The sequence below is a fragment of the Zalophus californianus genome, chromosome 4 (genome assembly GCF_009762305.2).
Source record: "Zalophus californianus isolate mZalCal1 chromosome 4, mZalCal1.pri.v2, whole genome shotgun sequence".
Lineage (NCBI taxonomy): Eukaryota > Metazoa > Chordata > Mammalia > Carnivora > Otariidae > Zalophus > Zalophus californianus.
In genome coordinates, this window is record NC_045598.1 from 692,976 (window position 1) to 715,439 (window position 22,464).

Consider the following 22,464-nt stretch of genomic DNA (forward strand, 5'->3'; position numbering starts at 1 on the left):
TTTTGGAAATCCAACCACTTCCCTAAAGTGACAGCCAGCCACACCCACAGAAGAAGCCTTTTGAGCTGTGTATTTTGGATATGATCATTAACAGAATAGTAACACTTGATCCAGCACTTACTATGTTCTAGGCACGGGGCTAGGCCTCCCAAGAACCTTCTAGAGCCGGACGTTTATAGAGAAGGCACGAAGGAAGGAAAGCCAGCAGCCTAGTAACTAGCCAAGGTCACACGGCAGGGCCCTTCCTGTGTCCCTCTCTAAAGGGAAGTTGTGCAGGAGCCCGTAGTAATGGAAAGCCTCTGTCCACCCCAGACCTCAAGACTTCACACAGGAGGGCGCCTGGGTGGCTCAGTTGGTTAAGCGACTGCCTTCGGCTCAGGTCATGATCCTGGGAGTCCTGGGATGGAGTCCCACATCGGGCTCCCTGCTCAGCAGCGGGGGTCCGCTTCTCCCTCTGACCCTCTTCCCTCTCGTGCTCTCTCTCATTCTCTCTCTCTCAAATAAATAAATAAAATCTTTAAAAAAAAAAAAAAAAAGACTTCACACAGGAGCGCTTCCCCATTTCAGAGATGAGAACACAGGGGCTGTGGCTTCCTTCCGCTGACCAGGTTGTGCAATTTCTCCCAGCAGGCCCTGGTCCCACCCAGCACCCTCAAGGGCTGACCAGCAATAATGGAAACCAATGCTGGGAGGGGTTCTTTAGGGCATCCGGAAGGTTCCTAGAAGTTTTGTTTGGGCTGAGTCCAAAGGCGGAGTAGGAATAAGCCAGACCTGCTGGGGAGAGGGAAGGGCCAGCAGCAGGGACAAAGGCCAATGTGGGGGTGGGGATGGATGCCAGAAGGGCTAGTTTAGGCTGGGCTGAGGCTGCGGGTTCTGCCTCAGAGGCTCTCAGGTAACCTTTCCCAGCACTAGTATTGGTTTCTTTCTTTTTTTTTTTTTGTAAGATTTTATTTATTTATTCATGAGAGACACAGAGAGAGAGAGAGAGAGAGAGAGAGAGAGAGGCAGAGGGAGAAGCAGGCTCCCAAGGAGCAGGGAGCCCGATGTGGGACTCGATCCCAGGACCCTGGGATCACGACCTGAGCTGAAGGCAGACGCTCAACCATCTGAGCCACCCAGGTGCCCACTAGTATTGGTTTCTTTGTATTTTTCTGAAACATGACTTGTGACTCCGGTTTTAGACGCCTCAGACCCCTAAAACCTAGATGCACCCTCTTCTGAGGATTGAATGATGGGAGATAGCAGAGTGGGTGGGGTAGGTGGTGGGAGAAGGAAGCCTGGGCCATGGAAGGTAGAGCCACATAGGCTGCCTGCTCAGAGCTGGACTCATTCAAGTAGGGTGGGTGGTCCTGGATTTTGAGTGCAGTCTGGGGGGTGGCTCCAGGGTGGAGGGGGTTCTCCTCACAGTCCTGCTCCCAGCTCACAGGGAAGTTCGCCTCAACTGTGCCTGGCAGGGGTGAGAGGAGGGTGAACAGAGGCTGCCTGGTATTCAAAAGGGGAAATGGCCAGGAGCCTGGGTGACGGGTGGCAGGGAGGGACCAAGGCTCCCTGGGCGTGTCTTGGGGGATGCAGAGGTCATCTTGTCCGTCCCCAGCCTCAGGCTTCTAGCCAGCACACGTGGGACAAGTCCAGCCCCTCCTGCATGGCCATTCCTCCCCAGGGGCCAGTGTCTGGAATTGCCAATGTGGTACTGTCCTGTTTGGAGTGGTTTTGGGGGGTGGAGCGGAGCAGCCCCTCTTCGTGCAGGCCTGTGAAGTGCCATGCACACAGTTCAGCAGGGAACAAGACATTCGAGTGGACTGTAAGCTTCTCAGCAGGGTGGTCAGTGAAGGGGGGCATGCCCTGCCGGCAGCTGGGAGGAGCCCTGTGGGGCAGAGGCAGTGCCAGTCTGGGGCGGGTGGGGTCTGGCACCTGCATACAGGGGGCTCAAGGAATTCTCACGAGGCCTCTAGGAAACGGGTGCTTTTGTTGTCTGCGGTTTTCACTCGGGGAATCCTGGGCACAGACGGGCCAAGTAACCTGCAGCGAGGACACGGTGGGTACAGTCTGGGCTTGGCTCCAGAGAGGGCTTTGACTGGACTCACAGAGCAGGCAGCAGGGGGGGTAGATGGGGGTGCTAGTTAGAGGAGAGACCCTGCCTGGACAGCACACTCCTCTGGGCAGTCCCAGGGCTGGTGGGGACAGGTTGAGGGTCAGGTGCTATGAGGGGCAGCAGGAGACCCCAGTGTCCACGTGGGGCACAACACTGAGTGGGCATGGTGGGGACAGGGCCCTAGAAGTCAGAGGCCCCAGCTGGAGTCCAGCCTCCGAGGGCTCCGTGAGCTTGGACAGCGCACCTGCAACAGGTGTGCCCCCAAGGGCAGAGCCATGACTAGAACCAGGAGGGGCAGTGGTTGCAGGGGAGACTGGAGGAGTGGAAGGGAGCGGGGTGGGCACCCTGGAGGGGACGCGTGGCACAGAGCAAGAGCTCACTTCCCAGGACTGCCCAAGCAGCTCAGGCCAAGTGCTAAAGGGTTTGCTCAGTCCGTACAAGACTGTTTTGTGCCTGAAGGTTGAGAACCAGCAGTCTGCCCTGGCAGCGTGGGCTCCTTGATAGATGCCCCGGCTGATGCCTGTTTGCAGGGACTGCTTTGCTGAGAAAGTGGGACAGTAATCTCAGAGCCAGCAAAGGGCCGCTCTGTGCCCTAGGCAGGGGGTCATGCTGGGTGCCAGGCTGGGGCACTGAAGGAGATAGGAAGAGGTAGGCATCCGAAGACTACCAGGTTCCATTTTACCCCATGCCAACCTTGTGCCCATCCTAGGGTGTGCCCCTGGGCTGGCTTACCACCTGCTTTCTGATCCCAGAACATCCCTCCCAAGGATTCCGGCTGTCAGCCCCAGGGGCACCTCGGATGCTCTCTGGCATTTTCTTCTAAGACAACGGGCAGTGTCTTTCAGGGAGCCGTTGGGGAGGAGGCTGAAGCCAGGCAAACCCACCATTCAGGCTGCCAGTCTCCGAGGAGACAGCACCCCTGGTCCTCGCAGAAACCGACAGGAGGCCCCTGCTGCTCCATCTTGCTGATAATTGGAGAACAGAGCCTCAGGTGGCAGTACTTCCCATGGAGAGTAGTCTTCACTTATTTATGAAAAAGTACCAGCATTTAACCCACGAAAACTACCAAGTTACGGCCAACAACCGTGTAGAGTAAGGAAGGAACAGGCCTGCCCAGGTGGAGGTCCTTTGGGAATATGCCCGTTCTGACTTGTTTCGCACACTTTGGTGGCAGATGCTTATTTTTCTTCCACACTACAGTTCTTTTTATCCAGACTGAGATAAAAACCACTCAGTCAGCAGGAGTAACGTCCTCAGACATCCTAACAGAGGGAAGAGGAAGCAAGGGGCTCAGGCCTGGAAGACAAGAGACCGCAGGGATGGCCGCTGGGGACAGTCCATGCACCCTGGGCAGGGGCCTGGGCAGCGGGGGTGGGGGGCCGGTCTGGGTGGTGGCAGAACTGCTGGGACCCGACAGAGGACCTGACCCTTCTTTCATGGACTCTTGGTGATGGGGACCAAAGACCTGGCAGAGGAGCGGGCAGCCACGGCGCTGCCCACATGACCAGATCAGGCCGACCTCACCGAGCAGGGCGTCCGGGGGACGATGGCTGTCATCAGGAACCCAAACAGCCTTGCAAATAAGCAGCCACACCAAAGTCCCTCATGTCAAACTGCTTTATTACATCTTAAATAACGGTACAGTTTAATATAGTATCTATCTTGCATCCAGCCTCCTTGCAATACACTGACTTTAAAATTAAATACAAACAGTGAGGGGCACAGGGTGCAGAGAGCTCTACAGAGGTGTCGATGGGAAGGAAGGAGGGCTCGTGTTTATTCTCTCTGCCAGATCCAGGCCTCCTGCATGTCACAGCACAGTTGTGCACAGGCTGCTGCAGAAAGAGGAGAGAGAAGCCACCGCTGCTGCGGGAAGGGGGCTAGGGTGCAGGGAGGCAGCCCACAGCACTGCCGTCCAACCGCGGCTGCTGGACACCGGCCTCCGGTGGGACCAGGGAGGCCTGCGTGTTAGACAACGATCCGCCTCAGGTGCAAAAGGCTGGCTCCACGGCAAAGACAGGCCAGGAGGAATTCACAGAGGAAGGCCAGGGTCTCCATTCCCTGCCCCCCACCCCCACCCCCGAATCCAACAGTGATCATTTGGAACAGGACTTTTTTTTTTTTTTTTTTTTTGAAAGAAAGAAAGAGTGACTGATCCCGCTGCCCAAGCGTGAAGCCTGCGGGCTGCCCTGCCCCCGACACTTGTGCAGACGTGAGTGGACAGAGCCGCAGTGGTTACACTGTAAAGAGGTTACTTCTTAAAAGAAAAAGAACATCTAAGGACTGAGTCCTATATGCGCTTTTGAGCATTTCTACAGCATGCGATTCTAAGAGTAAACCCACCCAATATGGCAAACGATCAAATTTTTTAAAATTTAACTTAGAAAGTTTGAGATCATTATTTTCAAAACATTGATTTGTACATGGTTTCATACACAAATAATTGACTGACTATCCAAGCACAGGACGGGCGCCTCTCTGGAAAACAGAGGTTCCTGACGGCTGGGGGTGGGGCGCAGGGTAGTGTTAGGCTATTATTACGAACGTCCCTCCGACTTCACAAGGAAACCCAAGGTGAGATTAAGGACTGAACTGAGAAGGTAGGGAGGACAGGTCGGGGAGCAGAAGGTGCCTAATCTGAGTTTACTATTCATCACGCATTCAAGACCATCCACAGCATGTGCTTGGTTCCTTTCCTTATTAGCATCTTCCTTTCTATGCCGTGTTTGTGCGTAACAATTATGTGACACGAGACAAAAAATAAAAAACAAGGGACTCAATTTACATCATTAACAATTTCAGAGAGGCTGCACCAGACCCTCTTCCTCTGTGTAACTACTGAACGTAAAGGAATATATTTTAAAAAGGAAATATGAATGTTTGCAGAATTCTGTTACAAACACAACCTGAAATTTAGAACTGATTACAAGATAAAATCCTCAACTTGTTTTGCATCAACAGCACAAAACAGGGTCACTGACCTAAAATTCAAATGAACTAGTGAAAAGGTGTGTCTGCCTCGCAATTACACTCAAGTTTACCTTCTGGTTAGCACGTTTATTATAGTATTTCCTTTTCAAGACAAAAAAGAAAACAAAGACAATGGTCCCGGGAGGAATGCACAATTTGTTTGAGTTTACAGCACAGAGATTCTTCTCTTCATGGGAATTGTGCTCTTGGTTTCAGCAATAAGTGAAGGAAAAGGTCTTGCCCTTTTGAAGTTCTGAGGGGGTGCAGGGCGTCCACGTTAGTAGGGGCGGATTGGAAATGCTATCACTGTAACGCTTCAAGGTTGGAATGGTCTTCCAGTCGCCACGACGTCCAGCTGCTGTTTCAAACAGAGTTTAAAGAAATGTAGAAAGAGAACATCTAAGGTCAGTGCTACTGCTCTCCCTCCCGCCCCGCCTGTCTGCCGCCAAGGGCACGTTGTTTCAGGTGGACGCACCGCCTGTCTGCTGCCAAGGGCATGTTGTTTCAGGTGGACGCAAGGCTCGCCTCACCATAATTCCAAATCAACTCAACATCAAAATTAATCTAGCAAGTGTGAACTCCTCTGTGCTGTGAGAAGTACACAGAGCTATGTGCAGGGAGGGCGCCGGGCCGCTGTGTTACCTGTCCGCGTTAGTTCCAGATCTTGAGGAAGCTATCCCAGGACCCTGTCGCCACGGCCATCCCATCGTCAGTCACCCCCAGGCAGCTGACGCGGTTGTCATGCCCAGCCAAGACACCTGAGAGCAGATGAGAGCCCAGTCACTCCGGGACCCAGAGGTGCCCCACCAAGCAGTGATGTGCTGATGCTCTGCAGGGCGCGGTGCAAAACCACGCGTGGAGGAAGGCCCCAAACGCTGAGGCCCAGCCCCCGCAACACCTCCCTGGCAGGAAAGGACGCCAGGAGGAAGAGAAGCCACGCTCCGCCACGGCGAGTAAAGCTCAATACACTCCTCTCTTAAAAACAATGTGAAGGCACCTACAGCAGGGGAAGTATTCAAACAAAATAAAGATATACTGGAGCACCTGGTAACATATTAAGACAGCATGATGACTAGGAACAGACATGATAAAAAGGCACAAAACACACAGTGAACAACTCAGGGCCTCTTGCACCAACTCTTGAGTATACTCATGATGGTACGAAGCTTAAATAAGGGGCGCCTGAGGGGGCTCAGTCAGTTGAGCACCCGACTCTTGACTTCCACTCAGGTCATCATCGCAGGGTCATGAGATCGAACCCTGCGTCAGGCTCCCCGCTCAGCGTGGAGTCTGCTCAAGACTCTTTCTCCCTCTCCCTCTCCCACTAGTGCACTGTCTCTCTAAAATAAATAAATCTTAAAAAAAAAAAAAATCCAACCATCCCAATCTCAGGGCAATTACAACCCAAGAGTATAAGGCCGTGGGCTGTTCTTCATTTGTTTATAATCCCTGAAGCCCAGCACAGGGCACAAAACACAGAGGGCTGGTGACAGATGCAAGAGGGGGAGGGCCAACGGGATGTCACACGGTGACCCCACGCTGAACCCACAGGGAGACAAAAGCCCCTGTTGACACTCAGCGTCTGTGCCCGGATAATTATCAGCCCGAACACTCGATGTCCGTCCAGAAGACTCTGACGGCTAACTTCAGAGAACTCCTGTCTCTTTCCCACACTCCTTACTTTCACAGCTGAGTAAAGAGAGAGTCTCAGCTGGACGGAACAGTGTTTTCCGCCGTGGCACTGTGACCGGGGAACCGTCGGGGCAGAGGCAGTGGGGGCAGGGAGTCTGCGAGAGGGAGCAGGGGGAGCAGGAGGGGAGCTCAGCCCAGGGGGAAAAGATCCATCGGAAAGTGGGAGGTCAAGGAAAGAACCCCAGGAGACCCCCAGTCATGCTCCGTTCTTCCCCCTGCCAAGGTACAGAGTTGAAAGATTCTGAAAGTGTCAATTCAATTCAGTCGCCTGTCTGTGTTTAATACAGGAAGTTTCTCATCTTTTGTACAAGTTGTGTTTTATTATTATTTTTTAAGATTTTTATTTTTGGGGCGCCTGGGTGGCTCAGCCAGGTAAGCATCCGACTCTTGGTTTTGGCTCAGGTCATGATCTCAGGGTGGTGAGACTGAGCCCCATGTCTGCCTCCACACTTTGTGGGTAAGTCCGCTTCTCTCTCTCCCTGTCCCCTCCCCCTGCTCGTGCTCTCTCTAAAATAAATAAATCTTAAGAAAATATATATATATATACACTCTCTACACCCAGTGTGGGGCTTGAACTAACAACCCTGAGATCAAGAGTCATACGCTTCACCCAGTGAGCCAACCAGACGCCCCTGTACAAGCTGTGGTTTTTTTTTTTGTTTTTGTTTTTTTAATTTCATTTTATTTTTTATTTATTTGAGGGAGAGAGAGCATGAGAGGGAGGAGGGTCAGAGGGAGAAGCAGACTCCCTGCCGAGCAGGGAGCCCGATGTGGGACTCGATCCCGGGACTCCAGGATCATGACCCGAGCCGAAGGCAGTCGCTTAACCGACTGAGCCACCCAGGCGCCTCCAAGGTGTGTTTTAATGCACTTGACAACCACACCCTTGCCCTCAATGTGTGAACTTCAGACTTTATACTTCACTGGGCACACCTGCCCAAGCCTGTGCCCCACACTTAGATGATACAGTTCCACCACATACAGCCAGAGGGGAGAGAAGGCAAAGTGAGGGCCTTGAAGACCCAGCAGTTCGCCTCGTCCTGCCCACTGCGGCTGTCCATGCGCACCTCACACGGTGCGTGCAAGGAGAACTGCTGGTGCTAAGGAAGCCCGTGTGCCCTGAGAGCCCGGCTACGGATGCCCTGGCCTGTCCCCCCTCCCTCCGCCAGGCCATGCTGTGGGGCAGGCAGGTGTACTCAGGCATGGCACATGTTTCTTAGCGGCACGACGGGCACAAACCTAAACATTTCAGCCGCGGTGCATCATGTCCATCCTCCAAAGTGCTACCTGAACGTAAGGAGGCCCGGGAAGGCCCAGCAAACACCTACCTGCCCTGTCGGCCTTGAGTGCGTCCCACACATTGCAGTTGAAGTCATCGTACCCTGCGAGGAGGAGGCGCCCACTCTTGGAGAAAGACACCGAGGTGATCCCGCAGATGATGTTGTCATGGGAGTAAGTCATGAGCTCCTGGTCCGCCCGAAGGTCGAACAGCCTGCAGGTGGCATCATCCGAGCCAGTGGCAAATGCGTTGCCATTTGGAAAGAACTAGAAAAGCAAGTGAAGAGAGTATGCAAATGCACAGAGAAGTACTGGAAATGGGACTGCCCGACAGCAGGGCTGCCGCTGCCACAGGAGGGAAAGGTCAGCAGGGGCTGGGCTCGGGCAGCCAGCGGGTCGGAGCGGCAGCCACCTGGGCACCCTGACCTGAGGGCATCGGTACCGGGGCAGCCACAGCCACTGTTGTCCCCAGAGAAGACTTCATTTCATGACTAACGGTTTTCCAGGGGATCAGGAAGAGTATGGTCACCCCTGAGGGCCGCCAGCAGCCAGACAAGCCTCATGGAGAAGGGACCCCCAGCCCCAACCAACCAGATACCACCCTTCACATCTTCTCGCAAGAGCCCCTCACGTCAGGGTGACGAGGCAAAGGGAAGGCTCCTTTTGCTGGCTGTGCCCCAGCCACAGGGAGGGGCTGAGGGTGCAAGGTTCCTGCTCACAGCTCAGCCTTGGCCTCCTGCTCCGAAGAGGCTGTGCTGACTGGCTTAGCTACTGCCTCACTGCCCCCCAGCTGGAGGGAAGCTGGTCCCAATCCCTGGCTTGCCCCGGGGCTGGGAGCAGGTACCTGCACACAACAGGCCCATCCCCAACATCTGTGAGGTGAACAGTTAGCACAGAATTAGCTGGTGTCACGAGGACAGACTGCATCACAGCTAAGTTTTCCATAGGAGTTTTTGTGAAATAGGTTATAGTTGCATACAAAAGACAGAACATCCAACCCTGAACACATTTTAAAACTTGATGTGTTCAGCAGCATACAAGAAGTAATCTAACTTGGGTGCGTGGGTGGCTCAGTTGTTAAGTGTCTGCCTTCGGCTCAGGTCATGATCCCAGAGTCCTGGGATCGAGTCCCGCATCGGGCTCCCTGCTCCTTGGGAGCCTGCTTCTCCCTCTGCCTCTCTCTCTCTCTCTGTCTCTCATGAATAAGTAAATAAAAATCTTAAAAAAAAAAAAAAAAAAAGAAGTAATCTAACTTGCTGATGGCTGGCAAAGGCCCCCAAACCCACATCTTCACCCCCTACTCACGCAGATGGCATTGATGTCAGACTCATGGCCAGTGAAAGTTTGCCGGCACATCCCTTCTCGCACATCCCAGAGTTTGGCTGAAGCATCACAAGCACCAGAAACAAACAGTCTGGTGTCGGGAGCAAGAGAAAGGCTCATAACATCCCCAGTGTGTCCAGTGAACGTGGTCGTCTGCTGGCCGGTCTCAATGTCCCACAGAGCACTGCAGCAGGAACACACGACAAGCAGTCACCTCACTTTGTCAGGCAAACAGTCAGGGACTGTCTTTCAAACCATCTAGGACCATAGCAAACCTCTGCGCTTTTTTGCCTGACAATTCTAAATTTTGTAATGTGACTGTGTTTGGAAGGGAAACAAAGCAAACAAACAAAATACAAGATGAGAATGTGCCACGGGCTTCGGAGTAACTGTTATCTCTACGCCAACTCAGACACCAACCGAGAGGAAGCCAGTGACCTGCACTCTGTGTGGGTTCGCAAGGAGCAGCAGGGAGCTCCTGGAGGTGTCCCAGATGAGGCAGAGAACGTGAGTCTACTGTTGTGGCTCCGTGGCCTCTGGCATGCCAAGGCCAGAGGCTAGGACACGGAGACACCACCAGGTAAACAAATGGCTCAGAGCAAGGCTGAGACCCCACGGCCCTCCCCTGGAGCCACATGTGGGAGAGTGAGTGGCGAGTGCGCCATGGTGGCAGCCCTGAGTTTGGTGCCCCGTGGTGTCAGCGTGAGCGGCTACTGACAGGTGTCAGGTAAGATGCGGACAGAGCTATGAGTGGGGCACATGCTGTTTCTGCGCTTCAGACTCTAGGAGGCGTCAACACTGCAAACTGCTCAGTTCATCCCAGCCTCCCAGGAAATCTGGCTCAGGCGCAAACACCGTTTACACCTACAGTGGGTAGAGGGCTTCCTTGCTCAGGGCCTGGGGGACTATAGGGAGGAAATAAGGTGTGCCCAGGACTCCGAAAAACACTTATTCATAAATGAAAAAGCTTTAAAAAATATCTTCTAATAAAGAAATTCTTCCCAAAACTGACAGTCTAGAATATACATCTTTTGTGAACTTACACAGTTTATACAAAAAGGACGCATTGTAGACCAGGACAGCTAGATGTGGGAGTCAGGCCCTGGCACAGGGCATTCCACCACATCATGCCTCAAAGACCAGAAAAGCCCCCAGGACAGTTTAGTTTAAGTCTAAAATGACTCATAAAATACCTATCTGAACCAAACAAAACAATGTAGAAACCCTGAAGTCAAACCTCTAGCCTCAGCAGATGGCTTACTCTTTTAAACAGGAAACTATTAAAAATGTGTTCTGCATCCAAAACAAACCAAGCAACCAACCAACCAACCAACCTATCTGATCATTTAAACTGCACGCCCTGGGGCCATAAATGAAAACGTTCTAGAGGTTGTGTAAGTGGGCTTCTAAACCTAAGTAAGAGAACAGCTTGAACTCAGGAGTCTGACACAATCCACTTGCAATTGTGACCCCTGCTCCTTCTGAGCCCTGCTGGGTCCACATGGCACGGCGCTCTACTGAGGGGGATGCAAGCACACTCGCTCCCCCAGGGGGCTGCTGAGTGTCGCCCAGCCAGGGAGTATGTGCAGGGGAAAGAAAAGCAGGCATTTCTTGTGCAGCTGCAGCTTCAACGTCTATGAGTCAGTTCTTCCTTGTTCAAAATTAAACTTTTGAGCTTTAAAATCTGTAGAGTAAAATGAACTCACTCATCACTCACGCACTTGTGTTTGACGCCTCACGGCCACTTCAAACTAATAAAAGATGGCCTAATTAATGTCAAGAATCTTATTTCCTACACATCTAAGGCGAGCAGTGTGAGAAAGGCATGGCGCTCAGATGCTCACCAGGTGGTGTCCCCAGAGCTGGTGACGATCTGATTGTCATCCAAGAAGCGGCAGCAGGACAGGTAACCTGGAAAACAGACACAGATGATGACCCTGATATGCAAGCCCCACCCCACCCCATCCCACCCTGATTCTAAGGTCCTGTAAATAGAAAAACACACTGGCGGGATGACTGCACCTCGAAGTCCCACATGTAGGTGAAGACCACTGCCTTGTCAGCAACCCCAGCCGCGGCCTCACACGCACGCAGTAACGAATAAAGGAGGCAGCACAGGCACTGCTGACAGCCCACAGGCCGGGAGGCGTGCGCTCCAGGACAAACGGGAGGTGGCGAGCAACCTGTCCTGCACACCGGCAAACACTGCGCAGGTGCAAGGAACACACTCCATCTCTGCTCGTCTTATCCACATGTGGGGACAGAGGTTCCCTTCCCATTCACACACCCACTCATCCCACAACAACGTACCCCAGCGCATGGAACATATCCGTGATCAGAGGAGCGCTTTATTCCCTCCCGGAGTTCACACTCCAGCGGGGAGAGGGAGTGTGCACACGTGAGGAAGGGGAGAGGGTGGTCTGCAGAGGCCTCCTGGGCCCTCCAGGAAGGCATGGTCAGGGCTGGGATTGGGGTGCCAAGCGGAGCAGTGGATTTGTTTTCTATAGGATGCTACAGTAGTCCAGGTGGCATGGAAACAGTCGTGTGCTGCCTGAGTACCCACCCTGCCGAGCGTGTGGAGCCAAGACTGTGCTGCTGAGGGTGGGACATGCTGAGATCCCTAACCTTGATCAACTTTTCGTATGAGGAAAGGTAGAACAAAAAACCGATTTTGCAGGACCTATACATTACGATTTCTACTTAATTAGCTGTTTATCACGGTTCGTAATTTTGTTCCACTGTAAGTGACCCTAAAAACTGGAAATGCAGGGTAAACCAATCTATCCCCGGGAGGAGTGTGCCCAGTGGGTGGGCTGGCCAGACGTCCGACTGAAGGGGCAGCAACACTGCCTCTCTTGAGAGGACGGGACGCCCCTGCCGGATCGGCCCTGACACCTCTCTTCCTGGTCCACACCAGAGCTACATACGATGCTGGGCAAAACAGGGTAATAAAAACAAAACCCACACAAGGAAGAAAACCACAGAAGGGTTTTGGTATGGAAAGTATAAGAATACAGGGAAGGGGTGCCTGGGTGGCTCAGATGGTTAAGCGGCTGCCTTCGGCTCAGGTTGTGGTCCCAGGGTCCTGGGATCGAGTCCTGCATCAGGCTCCCTGCTCAGTGGGGAGCCTGCTTCTCCCTCTGCCTCTGGCCTCTCTCTCTCATGAATAAATAAAACATTGAAAGAAAAAAGAATATAGGGAAAACAGAGCATTTATCTAAGAAATATTATCAAAATATTTAGGGATGACGATTTTCAAATATTATCTATGTGCCTAGAAAAGGATGTATGGTCAAGCAGTTCCCAGAGCCCAGGTCATGTCCATCCATAGGGACACTAGGGAGCCCAGGGGTGAATCAATGCCCAGCTAGGTGAGGAGTGGCCTGTGCTGAGAGATCACCTGATACCAAATCCACACTGCGCCTGACCCGTGGCCCCCACCCGCTCTGTGGACCCCCAGGTCCTGGTCTAGACAGACTGCTGAAGCTCCGGCCCAAGTTCTTCTCCAAGAACAGCATTTGCTTCCTGGTGCATCTGACATTACTCCAGTCAACTCACATACCCCTCCTTCTCAGAAGCCAGTGCTGGGTGTCCAACCCCATCCCGCGAGGTATCCAGCGGGCCCTCCACTGACCCTCACGCTGCACCATCTTAGGCTCAGCCTGTCTGACTCAGGGGTGCAGGGAAGGCAGGACAGGAGAGTCGTGGAGACTCCAGCTGGTGCTGGAAGGCCAGGCAAGACACACCTAGGTCAATGGCCCAAAGAAACATGATCTCCAAGATGGTCTCTGTCCACCTTGTGCACCACGCAGGTTGTGGACACTAAGACCCATCAGGTGAAGAGGAGGGGCAGGGTAGTCTCCCCTCTCTAGGTCCTAAAGGCCTGCTGGACAGTGTTCATGTAGAGGGAGGCGGGAGGCACTGTTAGCGAGGGCGGCCTTCCACATTCATTCCCTAACTTTCCATAGTTGGAGCTTCCAAAATACATATACAAATACTACTTTTAATTAAAGTCAGGGCTGCCTGCTCACAATCTTGTAACTCATTTCTTGGTCCTCTTTATATTTTGTACGTTGAGAGACAAAAAACAGTAACCAGGGGGCACCTGGGTGGCTCAGTCAGCTAAGCATCTGCCTTCAGCTCAGGTCATGAACCCGGGGTCCTGGGATCCAGGCTCCCTGCTTAGCGGGGAGCCTGCTTCTCCCTTTCCCTCTGCCCCTCTCCCCGCTCACTCTCTCAAATAAATAAAATCTTATAAACAAAAATAAAGGGATATCCTTAAAAAACAGAACAAAACAATAACTAGGTAGGTATTTTATATGTACCTACATCTTTTTAGATATTTTATACGTATCTATATCTTTTTAGATGCTATATGTATATATATATTTTAAAGACTTTATTTATTTATTTGAGAGGAAGTGAAAGCAAGGGGGATCACAGAGGGAGAGGGAGAAACAAACTCACCACAGAGTGGAGAGCCCGATGTGGGGCTTGAACCCAGGACCCTGAGATCATGACCTGAACCGAAGGCAGAAGCTTCACCGACTGAGCCACGCAGGCGCCCCTAGATACTATATTTTTATAAGTTTTTTTCTTCCAGACAGAAAGCGTAGAAACCACCTTGTAAATGGCACTAACGGACAAGTGCTGCGCCATCAATGTTCAAGAGCACTGGGCTGGGGCCCACCAACACTAACACGGGGTCACATGGCCTGTGAGCATGGCGGACGGCACCAGGCCAGCCTCCAGAGGGGCCCAACTGCGCTCCATATGCTCCGAGACCAGCACAGCTTCACAGGAGCCATCGGGCTGAACACAGTCAGTGGTTTCAGAATGTGGGCTTTGAGGGGCGCCTGGGTAGCTCAGTAGGTTAAAGCAGCGGACTCCTGATTTTGGCTCAGGTCACGATCTCAGGATAGAGGGCTCTGTGCTGGGTGGCTAGTCTGCTTGAGATTTTCCGGCTGCCCCTCCCCCCACCCTTGCTTTCGTGTGCTCTCTCAAAAAAGAAAAAAAGAAAAAGAAAGAAAAAAGAATGTGGGCTCTGAAATCAGAAATACATGGCTCAATTCTCGCAGTGGCTTAACCAGCACTGAGTTCTCTGATGAGCTGCAGTCTCCCCAGTAACTGGGGACGGTCCCAGGAGAGCTATCTGTGCACTCAAGAAGCTTGGAATAATCGGCGGCAGTTACTGAAGAACGAATAAACTACCTGGGAGGGCTGTGTTTGTGTAGACACGTGTATATATGTGTGTACAGTGGGGTTACCTCAGGTGAAGATAGCCCCACCAGGTGTGTGTGTGTTTGTGTATGTGGGGTTTGCCCCAAGTTTGGAGGTGTGCTACATAGCGGCCAGCCAGTGGTGCTGCTGTCTTTTGGGAGCCTATAGAGGGGCTGGGAAAACAGACCCCAACAAGCATGGGTGCTGAGTCTGGAGGTGCACTGGCATGGGGTGTCCCTATGCACCTCACAGAGACCATGGATGACAGTGTGAGGACATGCTGGGGACAGCATGGTGCAGGGACAAGGCTGCCACAGTCCAGAGACAGGAGGCTTGAAACAGGCAGTGCAGAGAGCAGGTGCTTGGGTCAAGGACCAGGGGGGAGATCAGGGAGTGCTATCAGCTGAGGCCTGGAGGACAGAGGCAGGACATCGTGACAGAGCATGTTGCCTGGATGGGAATCTGTTGCCAGGGAAGCAAATATACTTACTTCTGAGTTTGGAGACGCTACTAATCCAACAGAGCAAAGCCAAGAGCACCAATGTGGGTAGAAGAGTGACTCGTGTGGCACCCCTGCCCCAAGACCAAAAGGCCCAGCTAAGGTAAGTTATCCCAAGAAAATGGCTGTGAGCTTGAGGGGTCATTCACCTACACGAATGTTCACACTACTGACAAACTGGAAACCATCCAGACATCCAGCAACAGGAACACAACAGCACGTAATGGAACTCTCTCAACTCTTTAGAAACATCATAGTTCTGGGTGAGATTATAGGTTCAAAACACAAAGGAAGCGAATTTAAAGTTATTCCCCCAAATTTCAACAGTGAGCACATGGTGGTGGTTTAGGCCAGCCCAGCCCTAGAGTGCACCAGAGCACCAGGTTGGGTGCTCTGGCTAAGTCGAAGCTGGAGTCAGAGACACAAGGCTCCGCTGCGGGTGCCCACTAGGCCGGTGCCTGCACAGCGTCCGCTGCAGCTTCCGCTCTGGGAGGGAGCGCGCTGCAGCCCAGAGCTGGAGGGAAAGCCACCTGCCCCACTCTGCGGTGCACACGATAGCTGGCGAGCACAGACGGTGAGAGCACACTGTTCACAGAGTGTGGTGGAAAGGGAAAAAAAGACAGGATGAAGTAACTTGAAGATGTGAGAGTGAGGAAGTGCCTAAGAAGGGTTTTATTAAGAGTTAGGAGAGGGCGCCTGGGTGGCTCAGTTGGCTGGGTGGCTGCCTTCGGCTCGGGGCATGATCTTGGAGTCCTGGGATCGAGTCCCACATCGGGCTCCCTGCTCTGAGGGAAGCCTGCTTCTCCCTCTGCCACTCCCCCTGCTTGTGTTCCTTCTCTCGCTGTCAATCTCTCTGTCAAATAATAAATAAAAATCTTTTAAAATAAATAAATAAATAAAAGTTAAGAGAGTTTACAGTCCCCAAAGAGAGACGAACTTATAAAACGTTAATGGTAGAAGATGGAATCAGATGAAAACAAAAACAGACTAGAAACACCTTCAGATGCATTCACAAGGCTGTGTGGTCTCGTCCTCTCAGAGCTCAGGGTTTTGGGCAGTTTGCCATCATCCTTGCAGGATGGTGTGAGGTCTGGATCCAGGCAATCAATCCAGGAGGCTGGATGGGGTGGGTGTGGAACCCAGCGTGGCCAGTGGCAGGCACGGCCAGGACTTGCAGCCACCCTAGGAAAAGAGGCTCTTTCTCTGCTGGGGTTGCTGAGCAGGCGGAAAGGGGGCCAAGGGAGCCATCCAGAGGGAAGCCAAGGGGCAAGCACGCCCAGATGGCACTGTGAGCCCTGCACCCAGCCAGGTGTCAGGCAGCCCAACCCCCTGGGAATGGTCCGTGAGGTTATTTAGTGAGCAGTGGGACCTGAGTTTCCCAGACTGTGACACACACACCACATCACACTTAACTAACTGCCAATGAAGAGGGTGCCAAAGAGCAGCCCAATGATAACCCCTGGAGCAGAATGACGAGGAGACATCTTTCCCCCTACATCCAAGTTTGCTGGCGTGTGCTAGAGAAACAAGTGGTTAACAGACGATGTGTCCGGTCCACTGTGCTTTCACAGGAATGTAAAATATTCAGCCTCAGATTAGATGAACAAACTATCCCTAGGAAACAAAGTTTTAGCCACCACTGCTGGTTTGGCAGGAATACTAGGCAGTCACTGAGGAACATACCACGTTGTACCAGAAAACCTCTGACTAAACTTTTTTTTTTTTTTTTAAGATTTTATTTATTTATTTATTTGACAGAGAGAGAGAGACAGCGAGAGAGGGAACACAAGCAGGGGGAGGGTCAGAGGGAGAAGCAGGCTTCCCGCGGAGCAGGGAGCCCTATGCGGGGCTCGATCCCAGGACCCTGAGATCAAGACCTGAGCCGAAGGCAGTCGCTTAACCAACTGAGCCACCCAGGCGCCCCTCTGACTAAACTCTTGATCAAAATGTTTATGCCTCTGTAGCCATCATGACCAGAACGATGTCAGGAAGGGCAGTGTGTCCACACTGCAATGAGACGTTTGGGAAGGAAGGAACCTCTAAGTGCAGGTGTCAGTCCTTTCCTCATTAGCAGGGGCCTGCTCTGAGAACAGTCTGTGACACCAGGCCTGACACCTTGGTCAGATATGAGTCTTCAGGGAGTTCCTCATTTCTCAAACATTAGGATTTCCACCAAAACAGCACTCAGAAAGTTGTGTTCTGTATGTAATACATTTATATTCATACTATATAATATATATATAAATTTATACCATATACTAATGATAATAAATGTCCCATCTCAATCACTGTGAATTCAGTCCATGAGCCGCTTCCAGAGGGCATCCTTTACTCTGTAAGACCGAGCACCATCTTAGAGTTCCTCTCTGAAGTACTGGCAGAGAGTTTCCAAACCCTGGGTAGCTGACTCTAGAGAAAGACGCTTCTGTTTGCTCCATATGCGCCTTTATATTCCATGGAAACAATAGCAGAACACAACTGATTACGAAGAGCCTTACCCCTGAAGCTGAGTGTACATGATTCCTGTCCTGGGACTATCAGATACGACTAGGAAGGACTCAGTACGCTGGAAGGATGAAAGCATGCACAGGCATATTTTGTGCAACCGGGTTTCTAAGATTCTACAAGAAAATGTCCCAACCGTGGCTTAACCAAGAGTTCTCAACCTAATGCTCAGGTCAGAGAGAGGCATCGTAAGTGATGAATGGATGCTCAGGTCTGAGACGAGACAAAGACAGCAAACCCTCAGATGCTGAACCCACTACTAGTTCACACCTTTACTCTCTGACAAAAATAAGACTAGTTTCAGCTTGTGAGATTTAAACTTTTATTGACTTGAAGCTGAGAACTATGTATCATGTCTGAAGAAAGGAACACATACTCTTTAGAGACCAAGTGTTTGGGTGGCTCAGTTGGTTAAGCGACTGCCTTCGGCTCAGGTCATGATCCTGGAGTCCCGGGATCGAGTCCCACATCGGGCTCCCTGCTCAGCAGGGAGTTTGCTTCTCCCTCTGACCCTCTTCCCTCTTGCTCTCTGTCTCTCATTCTCTCTCTCTCTCAAATAAATAAATAAAACCTCAAAAAAAAAAAAAGAAAGAAAGAAACCCTCAACAGGGACGCTTATGTGGCTCAGTTGGTTAAGCAAAAGCCTTCGGCTCAGGTCATGATCCCGGAGTCCCGGGATCGAGTCCCCCATCAGGCTCCCTGCTCAGCTCCCTGCCCCTCCCCCCCACCAGCTCTCTCCCCTCCTTCCCCCCACTTCTTCCCTCTGACTCTCCTCCCTCTCATGCTCTCTTTCTCAAATAAATAAAAAAAATCTTAAAAAAAAAAAGAAACCACTCAACTTCCAGGAAGTAAAATTTCATGACATAGGAAGGAAATAAATTTCAAAGTATCTCCTCTAAGACTCATTTTATTTGTTTCGACAAATGCAGTGTTAAAAAATCTAAAGCCTTAATTAAAAATAGAAGTCAATATACTGAATCTGATGATAAATCAGGGATTGGTAAACATTAAGAACGTATGTGTTTTACGTGCTGGAAGTTCATCAATGCGATAAACAAAGTGGTTTATGAAGTGTGCTCACTGGACAGTCACACAGCTTACAAGGACCTGCAGACAGCCTGCTCTGGCTTCCAGTGGTGGGGCAGCGGGTAGGAACTACCACGGGAGCAACTTTCCCACAGAAAACAACTATGAGCTCTGGACAAACAGGAGTGCCTGGCTGGCTCATTCAGTGAAGTGTGCAGCTCTTAATCTTAAGGTCATGAGTTCATGCCCATGTTGGGTGTGGAGACTGCTAAAAAATAAAATCATTAAAACGAACAAACCAACCAACATCTAAAGGCACAGGAAACAAAAACAGACACAATGAAGGGGAGCTACACTTGGAAAAAAGAAAGGGCCTGAGTCTGTATTCATGGCCAGCCCCTATCTTAGAGCACGTGGGTAAGATCTGTGCCCAACCTTCTTGAGTAGCCAGTGGACAGATCTGCGGGCACCCACAGTCAGAAAGTGAAAGAAGCAAGTGTGGAAAGGAGAAATCCACATAAGAGGAGCCCTCAATCACACGCCTACGTGCCCAAAGCTTACATCTGAACCACCCAGGCAAAGAGCACGCTCCACGTGGCCTGGCTGACGGGAAAAGGACAGAGAAGGCTTCTGTGGTGGCCTGACAGGATGCAGCATGGGTGCGCCAGAACATGACACATCACAACATCCAGGGGAGTACTCAAAAGTACTAATCGTACTAACAGGAAAATGTCACCCATACTGAAGAGGAAAGAGACACCAAGACCAAGCTCAAGAGGATTCGCTGTTGAAATGGCAGACAAAAATTCTGAAGACAGCTCTTGTAACTATGAAGGGTACCAAATATACATGTAATAAATAAAAAGACAGGAAACCTCAGCAGAAAAATAAGAATATTTTTTAAAAGGCAAACAAAAATTTCACAACCTAAAAACAGAACAGCTGACATATACAAGTTGCTGGGTAGTCAAAATATTGAAGGTGACAGAAGTCACATGAGCCTGAGGACAGATCTGAAGAAGGCGGAGACTGCAGAAAAAAGAAGAGAGTCACAGGAACCCACAGGACCGTATGAAAACCCACACACTGGAGTGCAAAAGGAGAGGACACTACAGAACAGAAAATATATTTGAGGACATTGCCTAAAATGTCCCAAATTTAGTAAAGAACAAAAACTTTACAAATTCAAGATGCTGAAGCACAATAAATACAAAGAAAAATCACACCAAGGCACATGAAAACCAGACTACTAGAAAACAAAGAAAAAGCTTTAAAGTGCTAAAAGGATAAAAAATGTCAACCCCAGAAATCAATATATCCAGCAGAAATACTCTTCAAAAATGAAGGAAAACAGGGGCACCTGGCTGGCTCAGTCCACGGAGTGCTCAACATTCAATGTCAGGGTCACGAGTGTAAGCTCCACGTTCGGGGCAGAGTTTACTTAAAAAAATAGAAGAGTGGGGCGCCTGGGTGGCTCAGTTGTTAAGCGTCTGCCTTCGGCTCAGGTCATGGTCCCAGGGTCCTGGGATCAAGCCCCGCGTCGGGCTCCCCACTTCTCCCTCTCCCACTCCCCCTGCTTGTGTTCCCTCTCTCACTGTGTATCTCTCTGTCAAATAAATAAAATCTTAAAAAACAAAAAACAAAACAAAAAAATAAAAAAAACAGAATAGGGGCGCCTGGGTAGCTCAGTTGGTTGTGTCTGCCTTCGGCTCAGGTCATGATCTCAGGGTCCTGGGATCGAGCCCCACATTGGGCTCCCTGCTCAGCGGGGAGCCTGCTTCTCCCTCTCCCGTCTGTGCTCTCTCTCTCTCACAAATAAATAAATAAAATCCTTAAAAAATAAAAATAAAATAAAAACTTAAGAAAACAAAACAAAACACCTCTTTGGGGCACCTGGGTGGCTTAGTCGGTTGAGCATCCAGACTTTTGGTTTCCTGCTCAGATCATGACCTCAGGGTTGCGAGACTGAGCCCTGCTCAGGCTCTGCGCTGGGCGTGGAGTTGGCTTAAGACTCTCTCTCTCTCCTTCTCCCTCTGCCCCTCCCCCGTCCCCTGCTCTCTCCCCTCCACCCCCTCCAAAAAGAATGAAAGAAAAGTGGCATTTTCAGAAAAATGAAAATGGAGTAGTCACTCTAGCAGACCTCCACTAACTATAAGAAACTAATGCAAACTCATCAAGCTGAAGAGAATGCAGAAGAAAACTCTCATCCTCAGAAAGGAAGGAGCAGCACTAGAGATGGTAAATATTGGAGTAAAAGTAAAAGACAATTCAAGTTTCTTCAAAAGGCCAAGAAGGGGGAAGCAGAACAATGTATGATGGGGGCATACAGATCAATAGCCATGAAAACATGATAAAGAAGGAGGAAAGGCAGAGGGCACCTGGGCGGCTCAGTCAGCTGAGGTCTGACTCTTGATATCGGCCCAGGTCAGGACTTCACGGTCATGAGACTGAGTCCCTGCCCCCTGCCAGGCTCCAAGCTGGGTGTGGAGTCCGCTTAAGATTCTTGCTCTCCCTCTGCCCCTCCCTGTTTGTGCACTCTCTCTCTCTCAAAAAAAGAAAAAGAACGATAAAGGGCAGAAAAAATGGGCCTTTCCGGCTACAAGGCTCTTGTATTTTATATGAATTGATACAATATTAACTCTCAGTCGGCCATGAAAAGTTATGAATGTACACTGTAATCCCTAGATAAACCACTAAAAATTAATGCACAGAGGAAACCAAATGGGCCAACAGATAAACTCAGCTAGTACTCTAAGAGATGAGGTCAGTATCGAACCCAGAGGGCAGGAAAGCAGAGCAAGTCCTGGCACGGCAGAGCGAAAGCCGACTGTACGCGCAACAGCAGCGGGCCCGTGTACCACTACAAAGGCAGAACCTTTAGAACGGATAAAAGGCACAACCCAACGATACTCTGTCTATAAGGGACCCTACTTATAAATACGCAGTCAAGCTGAAAGAAAATGGATGGAAAAAACATGCGGAAACAACAGAAATCGGGAGTGACTCTACTGACATCAGATAAAGCCGACTTATGACGAATATTCTGAGAGAAAAAAGGACATTTCATCATGATTATATACTTCTACTAACAGAGCTCAAAACATAGGAAGCAAAAATTGCCAGAATTAAAGGGAGAAAGTGATAAGTCCATCATCAGGGCCCTTAACATCCACCCCCAGCAGTTCACAGAGGTAAAGATACGAGAGACTTGAACAGGATCAAAAGTCTGGTTCGAACCAACACACTGACAACACGGCCCAGCAACTGCAAAACAGATTCGGTTTCCAAGTGTATGTGGCCTGCTCATCCTGACACTCTCTGCTCCATTAAAAACAAGTCCCAATAAACTGAAAAGAACTGAATGCCACAGAGTATGTTTTCTGAACATAATGGAATTTAATTATAAATCAGTAATAAGTTGTGTAAGGAAACTTCAGGTACTTGAAAACTAAACATCATACATCTAAGCAACATATGAATCAAAGAAGTAATCAAAAGGGTATTAAAAATACTTCAAGCTGAATGATAACACTGTTAAAGCCCTGTTTAGAGGGAAATTTATAGCTTTAAGTGCTTCTATTTGAAAAAGAAAGGTCTAAAAAGAAAAAGAAAGGTCTCGTTTCCACCTTAAGAAGCTAGAAAATTGCGAAGGAAGCAACCCTAAAGCAAGCAGAGAGCAGGAGGTAACACAGGACAGAAATGGATGAAATGCAGGGAGCACATCTTTAAAGGACAAGCAATACGATCGAACTCTGGTGGCTGCCAGAGGGGAGGTTGGAGGGGAATGGGGGAAACAGATACAGGGGATTAAGTACACTTACTGTGATGAGCACTGAACAATGTACACAAGTGTTAAATA

At 50.5% G+C, this 22,464-nt stretch overlaps 1 protein-coding gene across 4 annotated transcripts in view; it reads right to left on the minus strand.

Annotated features, from left to right (window-relative positions):
- Window positions 1-3,691: 3,691 nt before the first annotated feature.
- The window catches only part of GNB1 (G protein subunit beta 1), a 95,778-nt gene continuing 77,005 nt past the window's right edge, over window positions 3,692-22,464 (minus strand). For 2 of the 4 annotated variants that reach the window (XM_027625842.1, XM_027625836.1), the window contains exons 7-11: window positions 11,200-11,266; window positions 9,338-9,539; window positions 8,083-8,299; window positions 5,705-5,820; window positions 3,696-5,420 (exon numbers count right to left, since the gene is read on the minus strand). In XM_027625842.1, coding sequence (XP_027481643.1) covers window positions 5,714-5,820; window positions 8,083-8,299; window positions 9,338-9,539; window positions 11,200-11,266 — 593 coding nt within the window. In that variant the 3' untranslated portion in view covers window positions 3,696-5,420; window positions 5,705-5,713. Of the gene's footprint in view, window positions 5,421-5,704; window positions 5,821-8,082; window positions 8,300-9,337; window positions 9,540-11,199; window positions 11,267-22,464 lie in introns of all 4 variants that reach the window. The other 2 variants (XM_027625850.1, XM_027625827.1) reach the window with 2 other exon arrangements.